This window comes from Canis lupus, chromosome 30 (assembly GCF_003254725.2).
Source record: "Canis lupus dingo isolate Sandy chromosome 30, ASM325472v2, whole genome shotgun sequence".
NCBI classification, from domain to species: domain Eukaryota; kingdom Metazoa; phylum Chordata; class Mammalia; order Carnivora; family Canidae; genus Canis; species Canis lupus.
In genome coordinates, this window is record NC_064272.1 from 35,154,754 (window position 1) to 35,176,755 (window position 22,002).

The following is a 22,002-nucleotide window of genomic DNA, read 5'->3' on the forward strand; positions in this document are numbered from 1 at the left end:
AATATATACTTTTTAAAGTTTTATTTATTTATTTGAAAGAAAGAGAGAGAGAGCAAGTTGGAGGAGGAGGAGAGACTCTCAAGCGGTCTCCACACTCAGCACAACTCTGAGATGGTGACCTGAGCTGAAATGAAGAGTGAGATGCTCAGCCAACGGAGCCACCCAGATGCTCCAAGAGAATCTTTTTATTTTTTTAATTTTTAACAAACTACTTAGTGATTCTTTCTCTTTGCGTGGATGGTGACTTCTCCCAAATCACCCAACTGATCACATCCTTGTTGAACTCTGGCTCTGGCCTAAGGGCTGTCAGAAACATCGCAGTGCCAAATCCTTCATGGAGACAGCTGGTGTTGCTGGACACCTACATGGATCTGCTTTTGGAGCGGGTGGGGTGGGGGAGGCATGTTCCAGCAGCCTGGCTTCCAGAGCTTAAGGAGACAGCCTTCCCCAGCCTGTTGGCTTCTCACTGACTGTCAGAGCTCAGCCCACCCTATCCATCTACCGGGACCCTTTTTTCCCTACCAGTTTCTACCACATTCCACTTCACGTGGCTTCTTGCTCCATATGGTTTGGCTCAGGCTGCAGCAGGGTTATGACCACCCCGGTGTTTATGCTGGGGTGCAGCGTCTCTTGACTGTCCTGTATCAAGAGAGCAAGAGATGCTCTTCCTTCCACCTGGTTTTATTCCTCCCTTCATTCCCTCCTCTTCAAAAGACGTGTTTCTGATACAAACAGTAGATTTATTTCTAAATCTTCAGCACTTTGAACTACCTTATTAGCAGTTTATCCCAGAGACTTCTTACACACAGGGCTTTTAATATATAAGAGGTCATATTCCTTTCCCTCCAATTATTAAAACACACACACCCACACCCACAAACACTTAAATAAGAGTGTACTCAGGCTTTGAAATCTAGATCATGCTTTATCCATCATTTGAATGAGAGGTTCTGATCTTATTATATTTCACATTTATTTATTTCATGTCACACTTTGCTTATATTTACCATTTATAAATAAGAAAGAAATAAACCACAAAGGAACTGGATATTTTCTTTGAGTAGTCTAGTATTTCAGAGTTACCTGGATAATTTGATAAAATAGAGATTCCTGGACCTCATCCCAGACTTACTGTCTGACCATCTTTGGGGGAGAGACCCAGGACTTTGCATCTCCCCTGAGATCTCTGGGTGGTTCTTTTGCATGCTAAAGGTTGGGAACTGTGGCATTGGGTGGAGAGAATCTAGACCAGATGGAAAGGACACTGAGGTGCAGACCCCTTAGCCTTAAATCTAGCCTCTGCCCTCACTGGCAGTGTGGTTCCTTCCTCTCCGCCTCAGTTTGCTTATCTGTGAAAAATCTGCAAAACTATCAGATTGACCTCACTGCCACTGTGAGGATTAAATGCATTAATAAGTGTAACATGTTTAAAGTAGTACCTGCACATGGTAAGGATTCTGTACATGGTTGCCAGGAATATTATCCCATGTACAGAAATGGCACGAACAGAGTCAAACAGATGGAAATAAATGGATGGCCTTTGTGGGGGAGTCAAGCAGACCAATTTGTCAGGAGCAGAAGGTTTCGGTTAGTGGTTTTCAAATTATGGTGCAAAAGCTTAACCCGGGGAGCTTGTTAAAATTTTAGTGTCCTTCCAAAGATTCTGATTTAGTAAGCTTGGAATGAAGTCTCAGGATCTGCATTTTAAATTTTCGATGCAGGTGATCAGCACAGCTTTAGAAACGCGGGTTTTTGTAGAGGAGGACTGGCGTTTAAAGTTGGGAAGGTCTCCTGGGAGGGGACTGGGGCTCTAAAAAGATGCAGACACTAACCGCATATTTAATATCTGCTTTATTAGGTGTGTCCAGAAAGCAGTAGAAGTATCCGGGAGGTCCAGTGCGCATCCTATAACAACAAGCCATTCATGGGCCGCTTTTATGAGTGGGAACCGTTTGCAGAAGGTAAGACTAGACACAGCCCTGTCCGGAGGAATTATTCTTGTCTGTTCCCCAACCCCACTCCTTTTGCCTGATGCTGGAGGAATTGGTGTGCTTCTGATTTGAGAGGCAATAGGGAATGTGATCCCAGGACACAGGAGAGCCTGCAGGTAGTTTGGCTCAGATGACGTTTGGACCACCAGTCCAACAGATGAGGCATTGCCATAAAGGAGCAGCATCTGAGGATGACTGAGTGGGACAGAACAGTGTTTGAGGTGCTTGGGGTAGCGAGAGGTTCAAGCCAAGGTTGCGAGGATTGAGTGGGGACAGTCTTGCTTTGCCTTGGCACCTGCTCCAGGGCCTGTGTGGCAGCTTCAGAAGATGTGTGGGGTTGTAGAGTTGCCAGTTGTTTGGCTTTCATGCGTGTGTTGGGAGTAGGGGGGCTTCACATGTGTTTCCAAAGATGAGATGCCGTAGGCAGGCATTGTCTTTGGTACCAGGGTTCTGCTATTTCAAAATGGCAGCAGGTCTGATTTTGATAGAATTTGGTAATACTGCCCTGGATCCCAGAGTCACTTTTCTTAGTTGAAACCCAGGTGATAACATGCCTTCTGAACTGAAAAGTGTTAAATTCTGGGGTATTCCTTCCATCACAGAGAAAGTGGGCTACAAATTGGTAATGGGCCACAACTTATGGGGTTAGGTACTGGCAGTCAAGTTGGCCGCATGGGGGAGTCCAGCCACCCTCAGTGTCCATTGCTGGCCCAAGGCAGTGGCCAAGACACCTGGTATTGGCCAAAATCCAGAGTGCAAAGTGCTGCTGCCATGCCTGGGAGCTGGAGAAATTGTCTCGGGAGAGGGCTTGCTAGTGATTTCATTATAAAATCAATGCCTGGGGAAGCCAAACTCTGGAGAGTCATGTCTTGGTGGGGACCCTGGGGAAAGAGGATAGAGGCATTGATACCTGCTCTGAAGTTGGATTCAAAATGTTTTTTTGTCTGTGCATTTTCTTCAGAGGAGAGTCTGTAGCATCTCTCGGATTCTCAAAGTGGTCCCATGACCACAAAACCATTAAGCACTTGGGATCCCTGGGTGGCGCAGCGGTTTGGCGCCTGCCTTTGGCCCAGGGCGTGATCCTGGAGACCCGGGATCGAATCCCACGTCGGGCTCCCGGCATGGAGCCTGCTTCTCCCTCTGCCTGTGTCTCTGCCTCTCTCTCTCTCTCTCTGTGTGACTATCATAAATAAATAAAAATTTATAAAAAAAAAAAACCATTAAGCACTAACTTGACTAAAGAATTGGGGTAACCAGATCCAAAAAGGAAGGAAGAAGAGATGAAACATGGGGTTAGGCGAATGCAAACGTGAGGCTGGCTGAGAGCCTGGAGGATAAGCTCAAGAAGGTGGCCGGAAGTGAAGTATTGATGCTGGGAATCAGAGCTCAGCTGTGACCCTGTTTATTCTGAAAAGTATCGTGTAAAATGGAAACTGATACCCTGATTTGGATCCCAGAACAGGAAAAGGGTATTGGTGAAATACCTGGTGAAAATGCATGACGTATAGAGTGAAGTCAACAGTATTACACTGGTATTAATTTCTTAGTTTTTTTTTTTAAGATTCTATTTATTTATTCATGAGAGACACAGAGAGAGAGAGAGGCAGAGACACAGGCAGAGGGAGAAGCAGGCTCCATGCAGAGAGCCCGACACGGGACTTGATCCCGGGACCCCAGAATCATGCCCTGAGCCAAAGGCAGACGCCCAACTGCTGAGCCACCCAGGAGTCCCTGATGTCTTAGTTTTTATAGGTGTACCATGGTTTTATAGGAATTAATATTAGAGGAAACTGGGTGAAGAGCATATAGGAACTCTCTATAAGATGAGGATCTTATAAGAAAAGAAGAAAGGACACAGACTTACAGGGAGAATGCCAAGTGGCAATGAAGGGAGAGATTTGAGTAATGTGTCCACGCATCAAGTAACATCAAGGATTGCCGGCAACCACCAGAAGTTAGAAGAGGCAATAAAGGATCCTGGCATAGAGCGTGACTTGCCAACATCTGGCTTTTGGGCTTCTGGCCTCTACAACTAAATTTATGAGAGTGTATTTCTGTTGTTTCAGGCCACTGAATTTGTGTATTTTGTCATAAAGCCCTAGGAAACTACTAGAAAGAGGAAGGAGCTAGGTTCTGGATTGATTGAGATCTGCTCACAGAAGTAAATCAGAAAGTGGGAGAGTGGTCTGACCAGTAGCTGGGAATCCCCAGAGAAGTGAGGCACAGATTAATAGTGAGTGAGCATCGGATGGATCTAGGTCTACCTGAGGCAATGGTTCTTAGCCCTCGCAGCTCATTGGAATCATTGAGGAGCCTTCCAGAAATACTGAGACCTGGGTCCCCCACTCCCAGAGATTATGATTTCACTGATCTAGGCTGCAGCCTGAGCATCTGGAGTTTTCTAAAGATCCAAGTGACTCTTAACGGGTAGCTGGGGTGAAGAACCTCTCGTCCAAGGGGAAGGCAAGATCCCAAAAGTGATGATGGCTCTAGCCTAAATTAGGATACAGACCCATGGCTGTGTTTATAAACTGTGAGATATATTGTTGCATCAGAACAACAGTAGTTGTCAGGGAACTTTAGAGGCGAAGTAGCCGAAGTAGCCCAGTCCCTTGTCTGAGCCACACCCTTGCTTTCTTGCTGGTTGTGGATAATCGCTGCTTTATTGTGATGAGCTGGGAGGAAGGTCAAATTCTTCCAGCAGGGAAATGTGTACTCCATTGTTTGGCCTGGAGCTGAAGCACCCTGCTGGACCTTCTCTGCACAGTTTGGGGTGGCGATCTGCCAGCCAGGGTTGTCTATGTCCCCCTGATGCGGTCAGGCCCTCATAGATTCAGGTCTAGTAGCAAAAGCCCCATGTAGTGCAAAGAACTCTTGGGCTAAAGTTTTCATGTGTTGCAGATCTGCTCTGAGTGTCTGCTATTGTCTGGTTCATGTTTGATTCCACCTCTAATGTTCTTTGGTTTGCCATGATTTGTGCTGGACTTTAAGTGTGAGGCCTGCTAGGGTTTTTTTTTTTTTTTTTTTTTTAACACTTGCTTTAACATATGTAGAGATAGAAAGAATAGTTCTTTTTTTAAATATTTTTTAAAGATTTTTTATTTATTTATTCATAGAGACACAGAGAGAGAATGAGAGGCAGAGATACAGGCAGAGGGAGAAGCAGGCTCCATACAGAGAGCCTGACGTGGGACTCGATCCAGGGTCTCCAAGATCACGCCCCGGGCTGCAGGCGGCACTAAACCCCTGCGCCACTGGGGCTGCCCGGAAAGAATAGTTCTTATAGCACTGGGTGTTATTCTATATGTTGGTAAATTGAACACCAATAAAAAATAAATTTATTATTAAAAAAAATAAGCTCCTTATACTTATCACTTAATTTCAAATAGCTTCAGTTACCAGCTCACGGTCAATCTTTTTATATATACCCACCCTCTCTTTCCCAGATTGTCAGGAACTATTTGAAGTCACATTATATAGCACTATTCCTTGGTAGATATATTAATTAGAAGTCTTGGTTGTGAGTGATAAAACCCCAATGTTCAAGTGGGGACTGGGACACAGAAGAACAGATTCTTCAAAAATTGTTACATACTTCTTGGCCATAAGCCACAAGGATGTTGAATGAACCAGTTAGAATCATGCTGGGATGCCTGGATGGCTCAGCAGTTGAGCGTCTGCCTTTGGCTCAGGTCCTGATCCCGGGATCCGGGATCGAGTCCCACATTGGGCTCCTTGTAGGGAGCCTGCTTCTCCCCCTGTCTCTGCCTCTCTCTCTGGGTCTCTCATGAATAAATAAATAAAATCTTTTTTAAGAAAGGAATCATGGTGTTTTGCAAAGTAAAGGAAAATGTGGAATAACAGCAGATTAGAGGAAACAGCTATTTTCTACCATGCGTAACTCTATCTGAAAGATTTGGCATTCTTTGAAAATATTTACTGACATTAATATGTCTCAGGTGCCTGGGAGAGGTGGAGCTCACGATCCCTGAAACTGCATTGACTTTGACTTTGTTTCCTAATTCTTTTTGCTACTAAGATTGTTTTCTTGATTTTGTCCTTCCTCTTAAATGACTCCCCGGCTGACTTGCAGGGGGAAGAAGCTGTTAATGATTCTGCAGGGTATTCAGACTTCATGGCTGGATTTTGCATTGGGCTCTTGGTTTTGTTTGGATGTCTACTGCTATTCGCATGTGCCTGCTTAGGGAAACAGCTGCACTCACTCAGTCCAGTGCCACATAGGATGGTAAAAGCAGAGTACACTCTGATAAACACATTAATTTTACCATATGTCTTGTCTTAGGCCTTTAATCACATTTCCTGGATATGGCGATCTATCCTTAGATAATGCCTCTTGGAATTTTTCTCATGCCCCTAGACCTGAGACTGTAAAGATGATGGCGCCAGCATTAGGGTCCTCGTGTGTCCCTGTGTGCCCAGGACAGCAAGGGTTTTATGCCTGTTGCCCAGTCCCCTTTCACTCTCAGAACCATTTTGGGCAATAAATTACGCTGCCAGCGTAGCTAGCGTGGGCTGCCTTAAAAGGAAGACTCTTGTTTAGATGCTGACAGTGGGGAACATGGTACCTGCTTTCATGCCTAGGGTGCTGGGGTTGGGCAACACAGAGACCAGAGTTTGGCTGGGGTGCTGTGGGCTGCCCAGCAGCAGTATCAGTCTTAATCCATGAATCAGGAGACAGCTTTGTGTGTGGGTAGTGTAAGTGGACTTTGTGGCCCTGGGGGCTGAACTAAGCAGAGGTGAGGCTGAGTTGGAGGTTGCCGACTGGTTATATGAATGGGGCCGCGGTATGGGTCAGGATTGACTAGATTAGGTGGCAGTAACAAAGAGGCCCCAAGTCTTAATGACTTAACGAATCAAAGTTTGTCTCTTGCTCTTGCTACATGTGGACTGTGGTATGTGTCCTGCTCCTCTGGGGCCTCAGGCTGGTCGAGGCTGCCTGTCATGCTCCCAGGGGGGCGGTGACAGGGAACAAGTGAATCACACATGGATCCTTAAAGCTTCTTCCAGAAGCGGTTAACCCTGATGATTCTGCTTACATCTCATTGGCCAAAGGAAGTTGCCTGTCCCACCACACTTCAAGGGCAGCAGGGAGATGCTGCTCCACCGTGTGCTGAAAAGAGGAGAAATGGAATATCTGTGACCTGCCCTAATGACTAGCCCAGGCAGAAAGTTGCAATAGAATCTCCCAAACGGGACGCCTGGTTGGCTCAGTGATTGAGCGTCTGCCTTCAGCCCAGGGTGTGATCCTGGAATTCTGGGATTGAGTCCCACATCAGGCTTCCTGAGGGGAACCTGCTTCTCCCTCTGCCTCTCTCTGTGTGTCTCTCATGAATAAATAAATAAAATCATTTTAAAAAAATAAAAGAATCCCCCAAATGTCTTCCTTAGACATCCAGGTGACTTTGATTGGGCTGCTTGCAAGACTAGTAGATTTTGCTCAAGGGAATATTAAAGGTGCCACACAGCCTCTTCCAGGCACAGGGGCCTATGCTATTTAGATTAAGTTCTTCCCCTTGAGTAAAGCTGAGGCGCAAAGATGGAATGATGACACCCAGGCGCCCAGAGGCCCATGTATGTGGCTGCTTCCTCTGCTGGCCCAGCAGTTTGCCCTGGCTTGGACACCATGTTCAGGCATGGGGCAAGACTGCCAGGTAAAAAAACACTCACAGTATTATCACAACTGTAGGACATGATGTGGGAAGGCTTGGGACCAAGTACTGCTGGATCTGGGATTGGATGCTCATGTTTTAATGCAGCAGCTTCATTCCCAGGTACCTGGAATGCTCACCCCTGCAGCCCATCCCTCCTGCATAGTCTGTAGTCTTTATGGACCTTTCCAAGTGGATAGGACAGGCCTTAGGGAAACAAGAGTATTCCAGTAATACCCTAACAAGATCTGTTCTCAGGCTTTCTTACACACACCTAGGAATACATGACAAGACTAGGCCATATGTATTTGGTCTGTGAGTATATCATTAAGGACAAAGAGAAATCCCAAAGGCAACCTCTCTGTGAGAACAAAACAATGATTTGGGTTTTATACATGTCGAGTTTGAATGAATGGTAGTAAGACGCCAAGCAGAAAGTTGGGGATGAGATGCTGAAATGTAAGGATTGTCGACCTCTATTTGAAGTCATTGGCCTTGGTGTGATAATCAAAGCCCCCACGATGATTAGACCTTCAAGAGAGTAGAGAATCATAAGGACAGTGATATCAAGGAGGTAGCTTTGCAGTATGTCTACATTAAAGAAACGGGGAGGAGGCTCAGCCATTAAAGAAGGTTGCAAAGGGAAGGTGGTGTGATGCCATGGTGCCATCTCTTGTATTAATGAAATCCGCCATGCTTTATAAAGTTCTCTTATTAACCATCACAGTGAGGATCAAATGAGAGAGTAGAAACTGCTTGTCTTTATTGAGCACTTAGGACATAGCAGGCACAGTTGTAAGTGCTAGCTCATTTAATTCTCACAACAACCCTGTGAGATGGGTCCTATTATCGGCCTCATTTTCCAGAAGAAACAGAGGTACAGAGTGGTTAAATATTTGTCCAGCGTCACCTAGCTAGCATGGGACAGAGCCAGGTTCAAACCCCCAGTCTGGCTATGGAATCTCTACTGTCAATGTGTATGGAAGCCAAGAGAAGGATTTGTACAGGTGTGAGGATTTAAGACCAGTCTTTGGGTACCTGTTTTCACTGAGTAAATTAAAATGAATAATTTAAACTGAGTAATTAAAATGTAACTTTTCTTAAAAAAGCAAGATAGAGAGAGTGAGCTAGCACTGGTCAACATAACCGAGCACTGCAAGAGGTCAAAGAGAGAATGAGAAGTGGGAAAATAAAACCATCATGGGCTGTTGGGAACACAGCTGGGAATTTTTAAAAATTTCCGTGAAAAAAGGCCTTTTGAGAGTGTTTGCTAGTTTAAGGAGAGAGAGAAAGGTTTGTTTAGAATGGTAGAGAAACGAGGGTGTGTGCAGATGGAAAGAATGAAGCTACTGGAGAGGGAGCCTGGGGTTAATAGAATGGCATCTATGAACCAACCGTCTCCTAAAAGAAAAATAGGCATTTTCTGTTCCTCCTGCAGAAAGTATATTATTGTTTCCCTGAAAGGTATTATAATAAGAAAGCTTCTTCAGCATTTAATAAAAATTCATTTATTCAAGAGAAATGAAAGCAGTCATACGTCCATAAAAAAAATCTGTTTAAGAATGTTCATAGCAGCTGTTTTCCTAATAACCCCAAAAGCTGGAAACAACCCAAATATCCATCAACAGGACACTGAGTAAACAAACTGTAGTACATTCATACAATGGAGTATTACTCAGCAGGAAAAAAGAACACCCTACTGATATGTACAAAAACCTAGATGAATCTCAGAACATTATGTTGACCAAAATAATCAGACATTCCATTTGGTTCAATTTACATGATGTTCTAGAACAGGAAAAATTAGGCTGGGGTCATGGAAATCAGAACAGTGTTTGCCTATGGGAGTGGGGAGGGGTCAGCTGGAAGGGGACATGATGGAACTTTGTAGAATGAGATGATGTTCTGTATCATAGTTTGACATGGTTGTTACACCCATTGAACTGTACGCTCACGATTTGTGCATTTTATTATATAAAAATAACACTTATAAAAGCCCATTACTCTTTCCCCTTTTCTGTCTCTGTCTCTCCAATTCCTGAATGTGACATTTAGAGCCAGTATTAATGTCACCACTGTAGAGTTATTCTGAGGCTTGCTAGTTCCTTTCTCTCTCTTTCTCATTTTGTTTTTCTTACTCTTTATTCCTGACCATGGAGGAAGAGGAGACTTTTACAGAGAATAGGCTCCTATGCATAGTATCAGTTTTAGAATCATCTAGAATCGTAGGGCTTTGTTGGGCCTAGAAATCCTCAGATAGGTCCATAAGCTAGACATCTATATTAGTTAATATTCTTTTTTTGCAAGCAACAGACGACTGATTTTGGCTAAGTCAAAACAAAAGGATTTTATTGGAAGGATATCCAGTAGGTCAGAGGATCAACAGGAAGTGTGCAGAACCAGGCTTGGTGAAGGACAGAAATTGAGAAAGCTCTGGAGGTCCAGGTGGACAGAATTGAGTCTTCCTAGCATGCTACTGCTGTGCTGGGTAAGTTCCGACAGACTTCTCCATCCAAGATTCAAAGCCTTGGAAACAAGAGCTCAGTTGGCTTGGTGTAAGCCCCATGCCTACCCCTTGGCCTGAGGGATAATTAGTGGGTCCCCTGATTGACATCCCCACCAAGATTATACACAGTGGGGAAGAATTAATTCCTGAAAAGGAAATCCAGATGCTGAACCAAAAGAATGGAGGGTGGATGCTGAATGGCGCCCACCAATGGCCATAGCAGAAACTCCTGACAAGTCAGGGTGCCCACTTGGCTTGTCAACTGTCATTTCATCAGTAGGTCACAGGGCTTCTTAATACTTTTGAGGGATTATTCGAATATAACAAACAGGTATCACTCTTTCATTCTTCTTGTTGTGTTTACATTTCTGAAGAGTTCTACAGAGAGCCCCCCCCTTACATATGTATGACCCGTAAGTGTGTGGATCCCCCCTTGCTCCTAGACATTCCGCTAGCACGATTCAGGTTGACCAGGTGGCATTTACACAGAGGCATGGGGGAGAGGCTGGGGTTCCGTGGTGCCCTTTACCACCCGATATATCCTGTGGGGGATGATCTCAGGGAGGGAGAAGTGAAGGGCTTAGTAATCAGTCTCCTCTCCCATTCCTGGTCTCCACAATCGGGGTCACTGGGTGAGCCCTCTTGCTCCCCAGTAGGATTATGTATGTGGTATGCATGTGGAAATGGCTACTTCTTGCACCCACACCGTGTTTCTCTCTCTCTGTCTGAAGAGTAAGTATGATACAGGAACGGGGCAAGTAGTAAACACACATCTCTGTTGGTCTCTTCACTGGGAAATGTAAGGTTTCAAAAGGAAAGATTATTCGAGGGAGAAAATCATCCCTGCTGTGGGGTAGTCCGGAAAGTGTAAATGATTCCTGTAAAAGGAGTTTCTTTTCTGGCACTTGAACTAGTGTCATCCCAAGTAATTAGTATAGAGGAGCCTCAGGATATATTTCAACATCTAGGAAGCAGATTCATCTAGACATGGAGTAGCTTTAAGGATCTGAAACCTAGTGTGGAGCTTAAACCCCTTGCAAAATAGTAAATAATGAGACTCATTCCTGTTCTTTTTCTCTTCCAAAAGCTTAGCTTTGTGCAAAGACGGCCTCCATCCTGTAGGTACGGCCGGCCCGGGTGGGCAAGGTCAGGTGTCACTGCTGCGTTCCTATTCTACAGATGCAGGCACTGAGTCTGAGGGATGGATGGTCTGCCCCAGGGCACAGAATCAAATAGAAGTATCAGATTAAACAAGAACTTACATAAGCACAGCCTGCTGAGCTGAGAGCAGGGCTTTGCCGCAGGGACGACTGAAGAATTTCTCGCTCTGCTCTGTGTAACCAAGCCGGGACAGATTCGTTTCCTCTAAAAACAAACAAATGTGTTTTTACATCAAGACTACCAAGACTTCTCCAGGAAGTCCCGGCACTCTGTCTTCATCCCTTGTGCCCCCTGAGCAGAGGGGTCTCTTGGGATAAATCGGTAGGGATGTGTCTTAAAGGTGCAGTTGGGGCATTTTGTTGCATCCTGGGCGGGCATCGAGGAGTTAGTTTTGGGCAGACAGAGAGAGGTTCTTAGAGGTAGAGGGTTTAGAGCTAGAAGGGAATCAGTGAATTTGCAATTTAAATATGAATTATATATATATTTCTGTATATTAAATATGTGCATCTATTCAAATTCACATTTAAATTGCAAATTCAGCCTATCCTTTACATATTTATCAGAGAAGTTCTCCCCCACCTGCTAGCCCTCCCCACTGCTATTCAGCAGCAACCCTACCTGTCCATCTCTGTGTCTTAGAAATCTCCGTGAGAACATTCCATGGATCATGGGCCCCATTTACAAAGAATTAAAGGAAAACTCGGTTGCGGGTGGGAAGAAGGGAGAGATTGTGCATCAGCGCTTCCTCTTTCACCCAGTCTCTGCCTGATACTGCCCGCCCTGCCTCAACGCACTCTTGTAATGCACCATTGTTGACCTTGGCATGGTATTGTCCACGCTTTGGAGCCACGTTGAGTGAAATGCCCAGTTTCCCCCCATCAAATACTTGAAAGCAACTGTCTTGTCACTCGGGACCTTGTCGCTTGTTTCCTTCCATTGATCCCCTCTGTTTTGGGGGCTGCTGTTTGCTTATCACCGTGGCTCTTCTCTTCAGAATATAATACAAGCAGGTCTCCTAGCCTGTGCCAGCTCTGGCTGAGTTTAGCTGTGATGTGCTGGACTTGGGAATGAGGGGTGTCACTGGGATTGACCAGTGGCGTCTTGCACTGGTACGGGAAGGGACATGGTCACACATATGCTGCCTTTTTGCTGTCTGCACAATTTTTCAGCCTTTCCAACTATGGCTCCATATGTGCCAATCAACTCTTTTGGTTGCTTGAAAGTTTGGGATGAGTCCCTATTCTTCACTGAACAGAGATGAAATCCTTGAAGGATTCATAGTACACCAAGCATTGCATAGGTGTTGCTACAAATATCTGTATAAAGATTCTGTAATCAGAGAAGCGATGCGAATAAATATGATGAACACATATCATTGTATGTTATTGCTAAAATATGTTCACATTTAGCAAGTTATTTACTTGTAAGAACCACACAATAGGTTAACTGGTTATAATTTTCCAAGAGAAGAATTTAGGATGGCTACAGTAGGTGGGGGCAGGCCTGATTTCCAGAATGATCCTTTTTAAAAATTATTTTTAAAAGATTTTATTTATTCATTTGAGAGAGGGAGAGAAAGCCTGAGTGGGGGGAGGGGCAGAGAGAGAAGGAGAAGCAGACCCCCCACTGAGCAGGAAGGTTGATGACCTGGGGCTCGATCCCAGGACCCTGGGATCATGACCTGAACCAAAGGCAGATGCTTAACTGAGCCACCCAGGCGCCCCCAGAATGATTCTTTATTTTACTTCATTTTAAATATTTTATTTATTTATGTGAGACAGAGAGAGAGAGAGGGAGAGAGAGAACACAAGCTGGGAGGAGAGGGAGAGGGAGAAGCAGATGCCCTGATGAGCAAGGAGCCCAACTCGAGGCTTGATCCCAAGACCCCGGGATCATGACCTGAGTTGAAGGCAGACACTTAGCCATCCGAGCCACCCAGGTAATCCTTAAAATTAGAAATTCCTTCAGGGGTGCAGAGTTTCTAGAGGCGGAGGACTTAAATCAAGAATCATTTCTAAAGACTGGATTGCCTGATATCTGTGTATTAAATAGTTTTCATTCTGCTTTTGGAATTGTACCTCCTGTCTGCATCTGTGGCTGTATCTCCTCCAGCAAAGCAAAATTGAAATAGAGTCAAATACCTGTATCTGAATTATCCTGCTTCCAAACCCAGCCATCTTCAGCCTGAACTGTGGAGAGCACTTGTCATCAGATCCCGAGTTCACATGCATCATTGTCACACCTCTTCCCTGCAAACCCAGGCTGTACTAACAGCTCAAGATTTGAGGTCCTTCCAACCCGAATACTTCGTAACGGAGTATACCTCGGGATGTGTTTTTCTTGAGGATTCCTAATTGTGGTATACATTACCGTGAAACATAAGGCTTTTGTTCATTCACAGCCATTTCTGTTCACATGGGAGAAATTTCTGGATTTTTATTTGTCCGTCTCTTTTCTGTTCTGTGACCATCGCTTCTCTATTCTTGCCTCTGATGGCATCTGGTGATCCTTGGGCAGCCCACTGAGGAAGACATGCCTTCCTGGACCTGTTGTGTTGGGACTAAGATGGTGCAGGTTCTGTAGCTCCCCCAGGGCCAAGCAGAAGTGGTCATCGCTACTTCGTTGTATCAGCTTCCTCCCGTTCAGCTCACCCTTCCATGGGCCATGCTTAGTTTCTTTTTTTAATCTGGATGTTTTCATTCTTTGCTTTGAGGTGTCCAGATACAGACACACTGCCACCCCACCACCCACCAACAACCCCTGTGAATAAACCATGTAAAACTTTATTGACAAACTTGTGTCTGGACATTTAGTTTAAATGGCTCAGAAGTAAAACAAGGGAAGGCCCCTTGAATGAATTCTAGTCTTGAACTAAAGACTGCTAAAAAGCAGGTAGCAGTTTTGTAAATTCAGATGATTAATAACTGAGCAGCAGCTTTGGAGCTGGCCGACAGAATTCCCAACTCAAGATTGCTGCTTAGTCATGAGGAAGAAAGGCTTAGGAAAATAAAGTTCTACATTGTACTCAGTTATTGGTTTTTTTTCCTTTTACACCTTGCTAGAAACGGTATTTCACTGTGGAGGCAAGAAGGGTGAGCCATTGCTGGTTGGGGAGGAGGAGACTGAACAGCAGTAGGTGAGGGCTGGAGAGAGCCAGCTCTGGCAGGGGTCAGAGGTGCTAAGGCAGTCAAGCCTTGTCCTGAGTTCAGTGAGGCCAGAAGTCAACACCATCAGGGCAAGAGACCGGCAGGGCATCTGTAGATTTCGTATCATTACTGAATTAACTTTTGCTTTAAAATGTTATGGAGGGAACCATAATTTATTGGACTGAGTCAAGTTTTGTCTAGGGGAGTGATTTGAAGTTTGGGTTGATCCCTGAAGTGGTTTTCATCTAAAGTCGTGCTCTAACAAATGATATATTGTTGTTTTAATTGAGCTGCCCATTAAAGAGAGGTCAGATTTAAACAGGACAGTGGAGCTCTGGGTTTGGGGGAAAACTTAGAGTAACTGGGGTGAGATGTCTGTTGTGATCATTAGGCCTGCTATCATAGGGAAGGGGAGAAGACGGGCGGGGAGGTGGGGGGCGGGTCTTGCCTCCCAGCCAGTACAGGTTCCTTCTTGATGCCAGCAGTTAGAAAGAGGAAGCATATCAGGTGCCTACAGCCCAAACTACCCTTGTCCTCGAGGTTACACAGGTACTACCTTTAGAAAGCCCTTCAGCATGTCCTTAGGATTCAGAAGAGGACTCCAGCCTCCAGCCAATGTCAAGAGGACATTGAACGATGGTTGTCACTCTTCTTCTGTGACTGTTCTCATGACATCTCGAGGCCGGGAGCACAGAGGGGCGCCTGGGGTATCAGCTCCCACCCGGGGCCCAGGATCTCTGGGGCCTCTGCCTTTGGAATCAGCTGGTGGGACCTCCTGCCACCACTGAGCCCGGGGAGGGCTGGTGGGGGGGAGGGTGGGCACCAAATGAAACTGAGCCTCTGGACTGGGTAAGCAAAGTTGAGTTCACACAGAATAGTAAGGTGCACTTTTTCTCCTTTAAAAAAAAAAATGCTGCAACATGTTGGCATTGATTTTTGCAGCCACTTTTTGTTCTGTGTGAGAGACACCCTTGGGGTAGCAGGAGGAGCAGTGGGCGGAGGACACAGCCCCAGAGGCACTGGCCCCAGCCTCCTTAGACCACAGTAAGAAATCACTTTCTCCTCTTGTGAGGACCCAGTGACATGATGTGTATAGAGCACCTGTATAGGTGTTGCAAAGTCCGCTACCGATAACCGAGTGCCTGGCATCCTCCAGGTGGAGTCTGGAAAGGTGAGGAGTATGGGACATATGCAGATATCGGGAAAGGCATTCCAGGCCGAGGGACTAGCACCAGCCAGGGCGCAAGGACAAAATATACAGAATGCGTGCGGGGGAACATCAGGGAATGTATTTTGGCTGGAGCAAAGGATGTATAAGGGGAAGAAGTGTGGTTATAAGGTTGGTCTAGAAGTTTGGGGCCAGATAATGGAGGGCCTCAAATAGGAGGCTAAGGAAATTGGACTTCATTTTATAGGCAGTGAGGAGCTATTGGGGTTCTTAAGCAGGGGAGTAACTTGATCAGAGTGGAGCTTCAGGAAAATCAATCTGGCGGCAAAATGCTGGAAACAAGAAAGGGTATAAATAAATAAATAACTGGAAAATTTGGCAGAAGTGTTTTCAAATATGTTCTGAAACGTATAAGCTGTAGGCTTTGAAATGATAACGTCTTTCTTGTTATTTTTTTCCTCCCGCACGGCAGCCAATTTTTTTTTCTTTCATTTCTCTTTCCCTCTCATTCACTCACGCTCTCCCTTCGCCCTGCCTGTTTTTCATGGTTAGCGGTGTTTTGGGGGGGGCTTCCGACCCAGTCAGAGGTTTGGGAGTCAGCGGACAGTGCTTCAAGAAGGGGTCTGTGCCCCGTGTGCCGGCTGTCACCGGGTTCCCTTCTGAAGACAGAGAAACCACCCAACTGCGATTTTCACCAACCCCAACCACACAGAGTATAGGTATTTTGAATGCGTAGGCGAATTCCTATCATTCATGTGGCCAAGGTTTCTATAATCACATTTTCTGGACCCATCACCAAAAAGCTCAGCAGAGTTCTGGAACTCTTGGGTTAGCAAGAACAGTGGCATTTCAAGGGATTCTGTGGGTACAGTCCCTGCCCTCACCATGCACACTTCATAAATGTATTTAGATTCCAGGGGTCCATGGATTCAACTTGCAGGTTTGTGACTGTCGCTGAGTGTTCCTGAGAGTCCATGGCACAAAGTTTGACTGAGTTATGATCTTGCAAAATACATGTATGGAGAAGGGTCATTTAGCTTTGTTGTCCTCTTCTAACTTACGCATTTGCCCTAATGCTCATTAATTAATTAGAAATTTTTGTTTGTTCCTGTGAAAGATGACAGCCAAGTGAGAGATGCACCTCAAGTGAGATGCCAAAGCGTGATTAATTTGTAGCGTGTAGTATAAGGAACAGGAAATTTATGCGACTCTCCATGGAAATGTGATTCGCAAGACAGCTAGGAGCCTCTATAAACATTTTTGTATTGGTGAATCTGGGAATTCAGGAAGGTTCCGGATGTATGCCTCAGGAATGTCAAGAGTCTGCTGGAAATCCAAATTCACAAAACAGATAAATCGTGGAATGGCTATTCAGATTGCAAAACGATTTTTCATGTTATTAAATATTTATTGCTTGTTTACCTTAGAGAAGCCCTTTAGTAAACGTAGTTAGCATTTGATTTACAGAAATTCAGTGCATACAACCATTTTTGGATACATGTATTATGTTAAATGGAATCTTGTTTTCATAGCGTCAGGAAATCTTAAAGATACTCATTTCTCCGCCTGCAAAATTAATGTGCACATATGAAAGGCATTTGTTCGGTAACTACCAATTTGTCTTTTACCGCAAGGAATTTCGCAGTGATGAGTCTAATTTTCAAAGCTGTTTAATAACAAAGGTTCTCTCTTTCTTTTGCTCAGTCATTACCATCCTCACTGTCTTTTGGCTTGGGCCCCTGTGGAGCCCTTCCAACCCTAATGCTGCTATTTCCCTGCTCCAAGACCAATGGCCTCAGAGTCCCCATCAAGAAAATGGGGATAATAGTTGTATCCCCTCAAAGGTCTTGGAAAGATTAAGTGCAAGAATTCGTGTGCATCTTGCTTGCCGTAGGTACTCCACGAATGGTTGGCTATTATATATTATTATAGTATGACTCGTATTTTTCCAGTCCCAAAGATGGGACCAGTTAACTCAAGCTGAGCAGTTTTTTATTTCCAAATGAGTTTTTTTTTTTTTTTAACTCTGTGCTGTATCTAAGCTATTGTCCATTTCTCCACATGAGGAAATTTGGGGCATCTCACTTAAACAACTGGTGTCTAGAAGGATCAGGAGACCCTGCCTTCTCTGGTGCTTGGATTAAAGTGCTTGAAAGGTTCATTGATTTATTGTATCCCTTTACAATCGGATCATAGCCTGAGAAAGATGGAAAAGGGAGAATAAAAGAGGATGTTGCTTTTATGTAAATATTAGGTTGCTCTGGTGTTTGTTACTGTCTTATTTTTAGCAGTTGCCTCTTGCTGGTGCAGCGGAGCCTTGGTTCTGATTTATCAAATCTAACTCTGCTCCTTGACTTTGAAGGTCTAACACCCACAGCTAACCTACACTTGCTTTCCTACCATTCCCACTCTGACCACCATGTGGTCACCAGGTGATCACCATGAACTCACTCATGTATTGACCCTGTCTGTTTTTTTTTTTTTTTAAATATTTTTTACTTATTTATTCATGAAAGAGACAGAGAGAGGCAGAGACACAGGCAGAGGGAGAAGCAGGCTCCTTACAGGGATCCCGATGCAGGACTCGATCCTGGGTCTCCAGGATCATGCCTTGAGCTGAAAGCAGATGCTCAACTGCTGAGCCCCCCAGGCATCCCCGTCTGGGGTTTTCTCCAGTTTATTTCACTTCTCCAGATTCCCTCTGGTCTTCAGGACCCACTCAAACCTTATCAGATCCATCACGGCTTTCTTGACTGCCTTACTCCTCACTCATTTCTTCCAAGTCAGTTTGTGTTTCTTTTTCAGCCTGGGCCCCATAACAGAGTACCTTATTATAATTATTGGAAACCACAGCCATAATTTCAAACACCCACATCGAATTCTCTAGCACTCATTTTCACTTGCATTATTTCTCTGGTCTTGCTACCAAACCAGTGAGGTAGGCAGGTCAGATATTTTCAGCCCTACCGCACGTGATCACTTGGCCAAGCTCATACAGCCAGTGAGACGCTGGAACTCACCCTACCAGGCCTGTTTCCCAAATACAGTTTTATAGCACTTGTTATTTCTTGTATGTTAATATCATGTCCTTAACTAGCCTGTAAAACTCTGATCTGTTTATCTATTTATTTGAGAGAGAGAGGGAGAGGGAGAACAAGCAGTGTATGTGTGTGGTGGGAAAATCTCAAGCAGACTCCCCCCTCCCCCCCGAGCACAGAGCCCATCTTGGGGCTTGATCTTACAACCCTGGGATCATGACCTACAATGAAATCGAGTCGGATGCTTAACCCACTGAGCCACCCAGGTGCCCCTAGTCTGTAAAACTCTTGATGTGAGGGGACATGTCTTCTGCTATGCCTCTGAATAGCATTTGGCCCTGTATCCAGCTCACTGAAGACCTGGCGCTTATTAATAGTAATGTTTAGCAAATGCTTACCAAGTGGCAGGCATCATGCCGAGCTTCTTTACAGGCAGTGTCTGACTTAGTCCTCAGAATGCCTCCATAATATAGGTGCCATTATTAGATTTAAGTTCAGAGAGATTTAGCAACTTCCTAAGATCAGAGAGACTAAAGAACTAGTAAATAACTTTAGCTCATCACGAAGATCATTGTTACCATGGAAGATTTTTTTTTTTGGGGGGGGGGTGTCATTCATTCACTTATAAAAGATTTATTTATTTATTTTAGAGAGAGAGCCAGAGAGAACACAAGACCACAAGTGGGGGGAAGGGCAAAGGGAGAAGGTAAGAAGTGGACTCCCCACTGAGTGTAGAGGACAGGTTGGGGGGGGGGGGTGCGGGGAGGTTGTGCAGTTCAACTCATGATTCTGAGATCACAACCTGAGCCCAAACCAAGAGTCTGTCGTTCAGCCAACTGAGCAACCCAGGCACCCCTGGTGTGTTTTATTTTTTATTTTTTTTAATTCAGTTTTCTCTGTAGCTTAAAATTCAGTGGCAGCATTGAAAATGAGCTAAATTGTTGTTGGGGAGGGGGCAGTTCTTCTGTTCTGTTGAAAGCACAGTGCCCAGGAATGATAAATGAAGAGTTTGGGTGAAAAAGATCTTGGTTCCTGTCCTGTTTGGATTCTTTAATCTTTAAAAAAAAAAGGGGGGGGTGGGCAACCTACTGATACTTAGCAGATTTTCACAATTTAGTTGGATCAAATTATGTCAGTACCCTCATGTTCTACTTAAACTGGAGGCACAGGGCTTCTGATGCCTAATCTCTTCATCCAAAGAGCAGTTCCATGCCACATTTTCAGGCTGCTAGTAATAGAATATTTTCTTCTTGCTGAGAGACCACGTTGCTTCTATAATACAGTAGACCCAAAGCGTTTTTGAGTTCAGTAATAGAGAAAACTGATGTTCTTTGTTTTGACCATTAATGTAAATAAACTGTCTCAAAGACACATAGTCTATGGGATCTCTACTCTTCATGTAACTGAAACTTTGAATTGAAGCAGTCAGCTCTGCCTTGCAGTGGTGAGTTGAGAGATTTCAGCCATGAAAGAAGTCTCGTAAATAAGTCAACTTATGAGTATGAAAATAATTCAGGGTATCCAGGCCTTTCCCCTTTATTTTGAGAACAATTATTCCTCTATTAAGGAAAACAAAAATTCAATATTAAGTTTAAGACCACGATCTAAATTTTAGATTAAGTTTTAGCCGTGATCTATCTGCCACTCCCCCAATAGCTGGGATTCAACTAGGTAATAGAGCAAGCTTTTGGGTATACTTTTTATTACAGTGTGTTTAGAAAAGTTGAATAGTCAGCCACCATCTGCATTTCATTCTTTTAAGAGTGTGTTGTTCTCTGTGGAAGCCACAGCAGTTTGGGGCACATTTACTAGCCCCCGCCGAACCTGGCTGCCGTTCTCAATGTTAGGCATGGTCTCCACGTTTTCAGAGACATGAGCACCATCCTTACTATGAATGGGTTGGAACAGAAAGGAATGGGATGAAATAATCTTACCTTATTAAAAATTATTTTATCAAGGGGAGCCTGGGTGGCTCAGTCAACCGACTGCCGTTGGCCCAGGTCATGATCTGGCTCTAGGATGGAACCCCCTTCAGGCTCCCTGCTCAGTGGGGACTCTGCTTCAGGTTCTTTCTCCCTCTCTCCTGCTCTGCCTGTCCCCACTCCCAAGCAGGTACACTTTCTCTCTTTCTCTAAAGTAAATAAAGAAATAAAATCTTTTAAAACAATAAATTGAAAAATCTTTTTGACTTTTCTTCAAAAACTTGCACATTTTTTTAAAGATTTTATTTATTCATGAGCGACACAGAGAGAGAGGCAGAGACACAGGCAGAGGGAGAAGCAGGCTCCCTATGGGGAGCCCAGTGTGGGACTCGATCCCAGGATCCCAGATCATGACCTGAGCCAAAGGCAGATGCTCAACCAATGAGCCACCCAGGTACTGTAGACAGTTTTTACCAGAGAGTAAAACAATGGAAGAAAGCTCAGCATCGTACAGAGTACCATGTTAATATTTAATATTTTAAAAATCACAAGAGGATCCAAGAAAAACTGAAAATAATATGCTTATTATCCCATAGTGTTTTTATATAAACCTGCAGCTCTAGAATTTTACCCATTGTGCTATCTGTAATAAGCATTATGGGATAATATTAATGTCCTTACATTCCTCTTTGATATGCATGAAGATATTTTTAAATTTAGATGTTTTATATCCAAAGCAGTTCCAGACAGTACCCGAAAAAACAATCAAACTTCATGTGGTGAAGAGAAATAGGAACACGTCCCTGGGAAACAGATAAATATATAGACTATAAAAACAGCTTTGAGCAGGGCAAACATAACTTGTGGAAAATCATCTTGCACGCTTTTGAAATTAGGACGAGCCTCCAGCCACATAGGAGGCAAGGACCACTGTGGGGTCAGATGCCAAGAGGATGAACTTGCATATTTTAGATGCTTCGTATTTTGCGTTTGATGTTCTGAGCTGCTGGAGTTGGGTGCAGCCCTTAGATTGATAAACTGTGTTAGGAGATGTTGAGTTCGAGAAGGAATTGTTAACCCTCTGTGTTTAAAAATGAATGACTTCTATGGCCAAGGGCTGATACACCCCCTACAATCAACTCAGGAAATCGTCTGGAGAAGAAATTAGACTACCTTTCACATTTAGGTAATTTTATACAACACATGCAGCACGCCCCATAAATACAGAGAGATCGCTTACAAAGCGCCCTGGGTGATATTTTCTACTGCAGGTGCCCTAGTTTATGCCCAGTGAGACATGCACAATGTTTTGGGAAAAATGGACTCTACAGTCCTGTGTAACTATTTGCTTGGTATTTACTAAACGCAGTTCTGGGTTTCGATGATAGAGAGGAGTCAGCC

At 44.4% G+C, this 22,002-nt stretch overlaps 1 protein-coding gene across 2 annotated transcripts in view; it reads left to right on the forward strand.

The window, feature by feature from the left end:
• THSD4 (thrombospondin type 1 domain containing 4) overlaps positions 1 to 22,002 on the forward strand; it is a 564,963-nt gene that overhangs the window by 122,151 nt on the left and 420,810 nt on the right. For both annotated transcript variants that reach the window (XM_025472293.3, XM_049104441.1), the window contains exon 6: positions 1,859 to 1,961. In XM_025472293.3, coding sequence (XP_025328078.1) covers positions 1,859 to 1,961 — 103 coding nt within the window. The remainder of the gene's footprint in view (positions 1 to 1,858; positions 1,962 to 22,002) is intronic.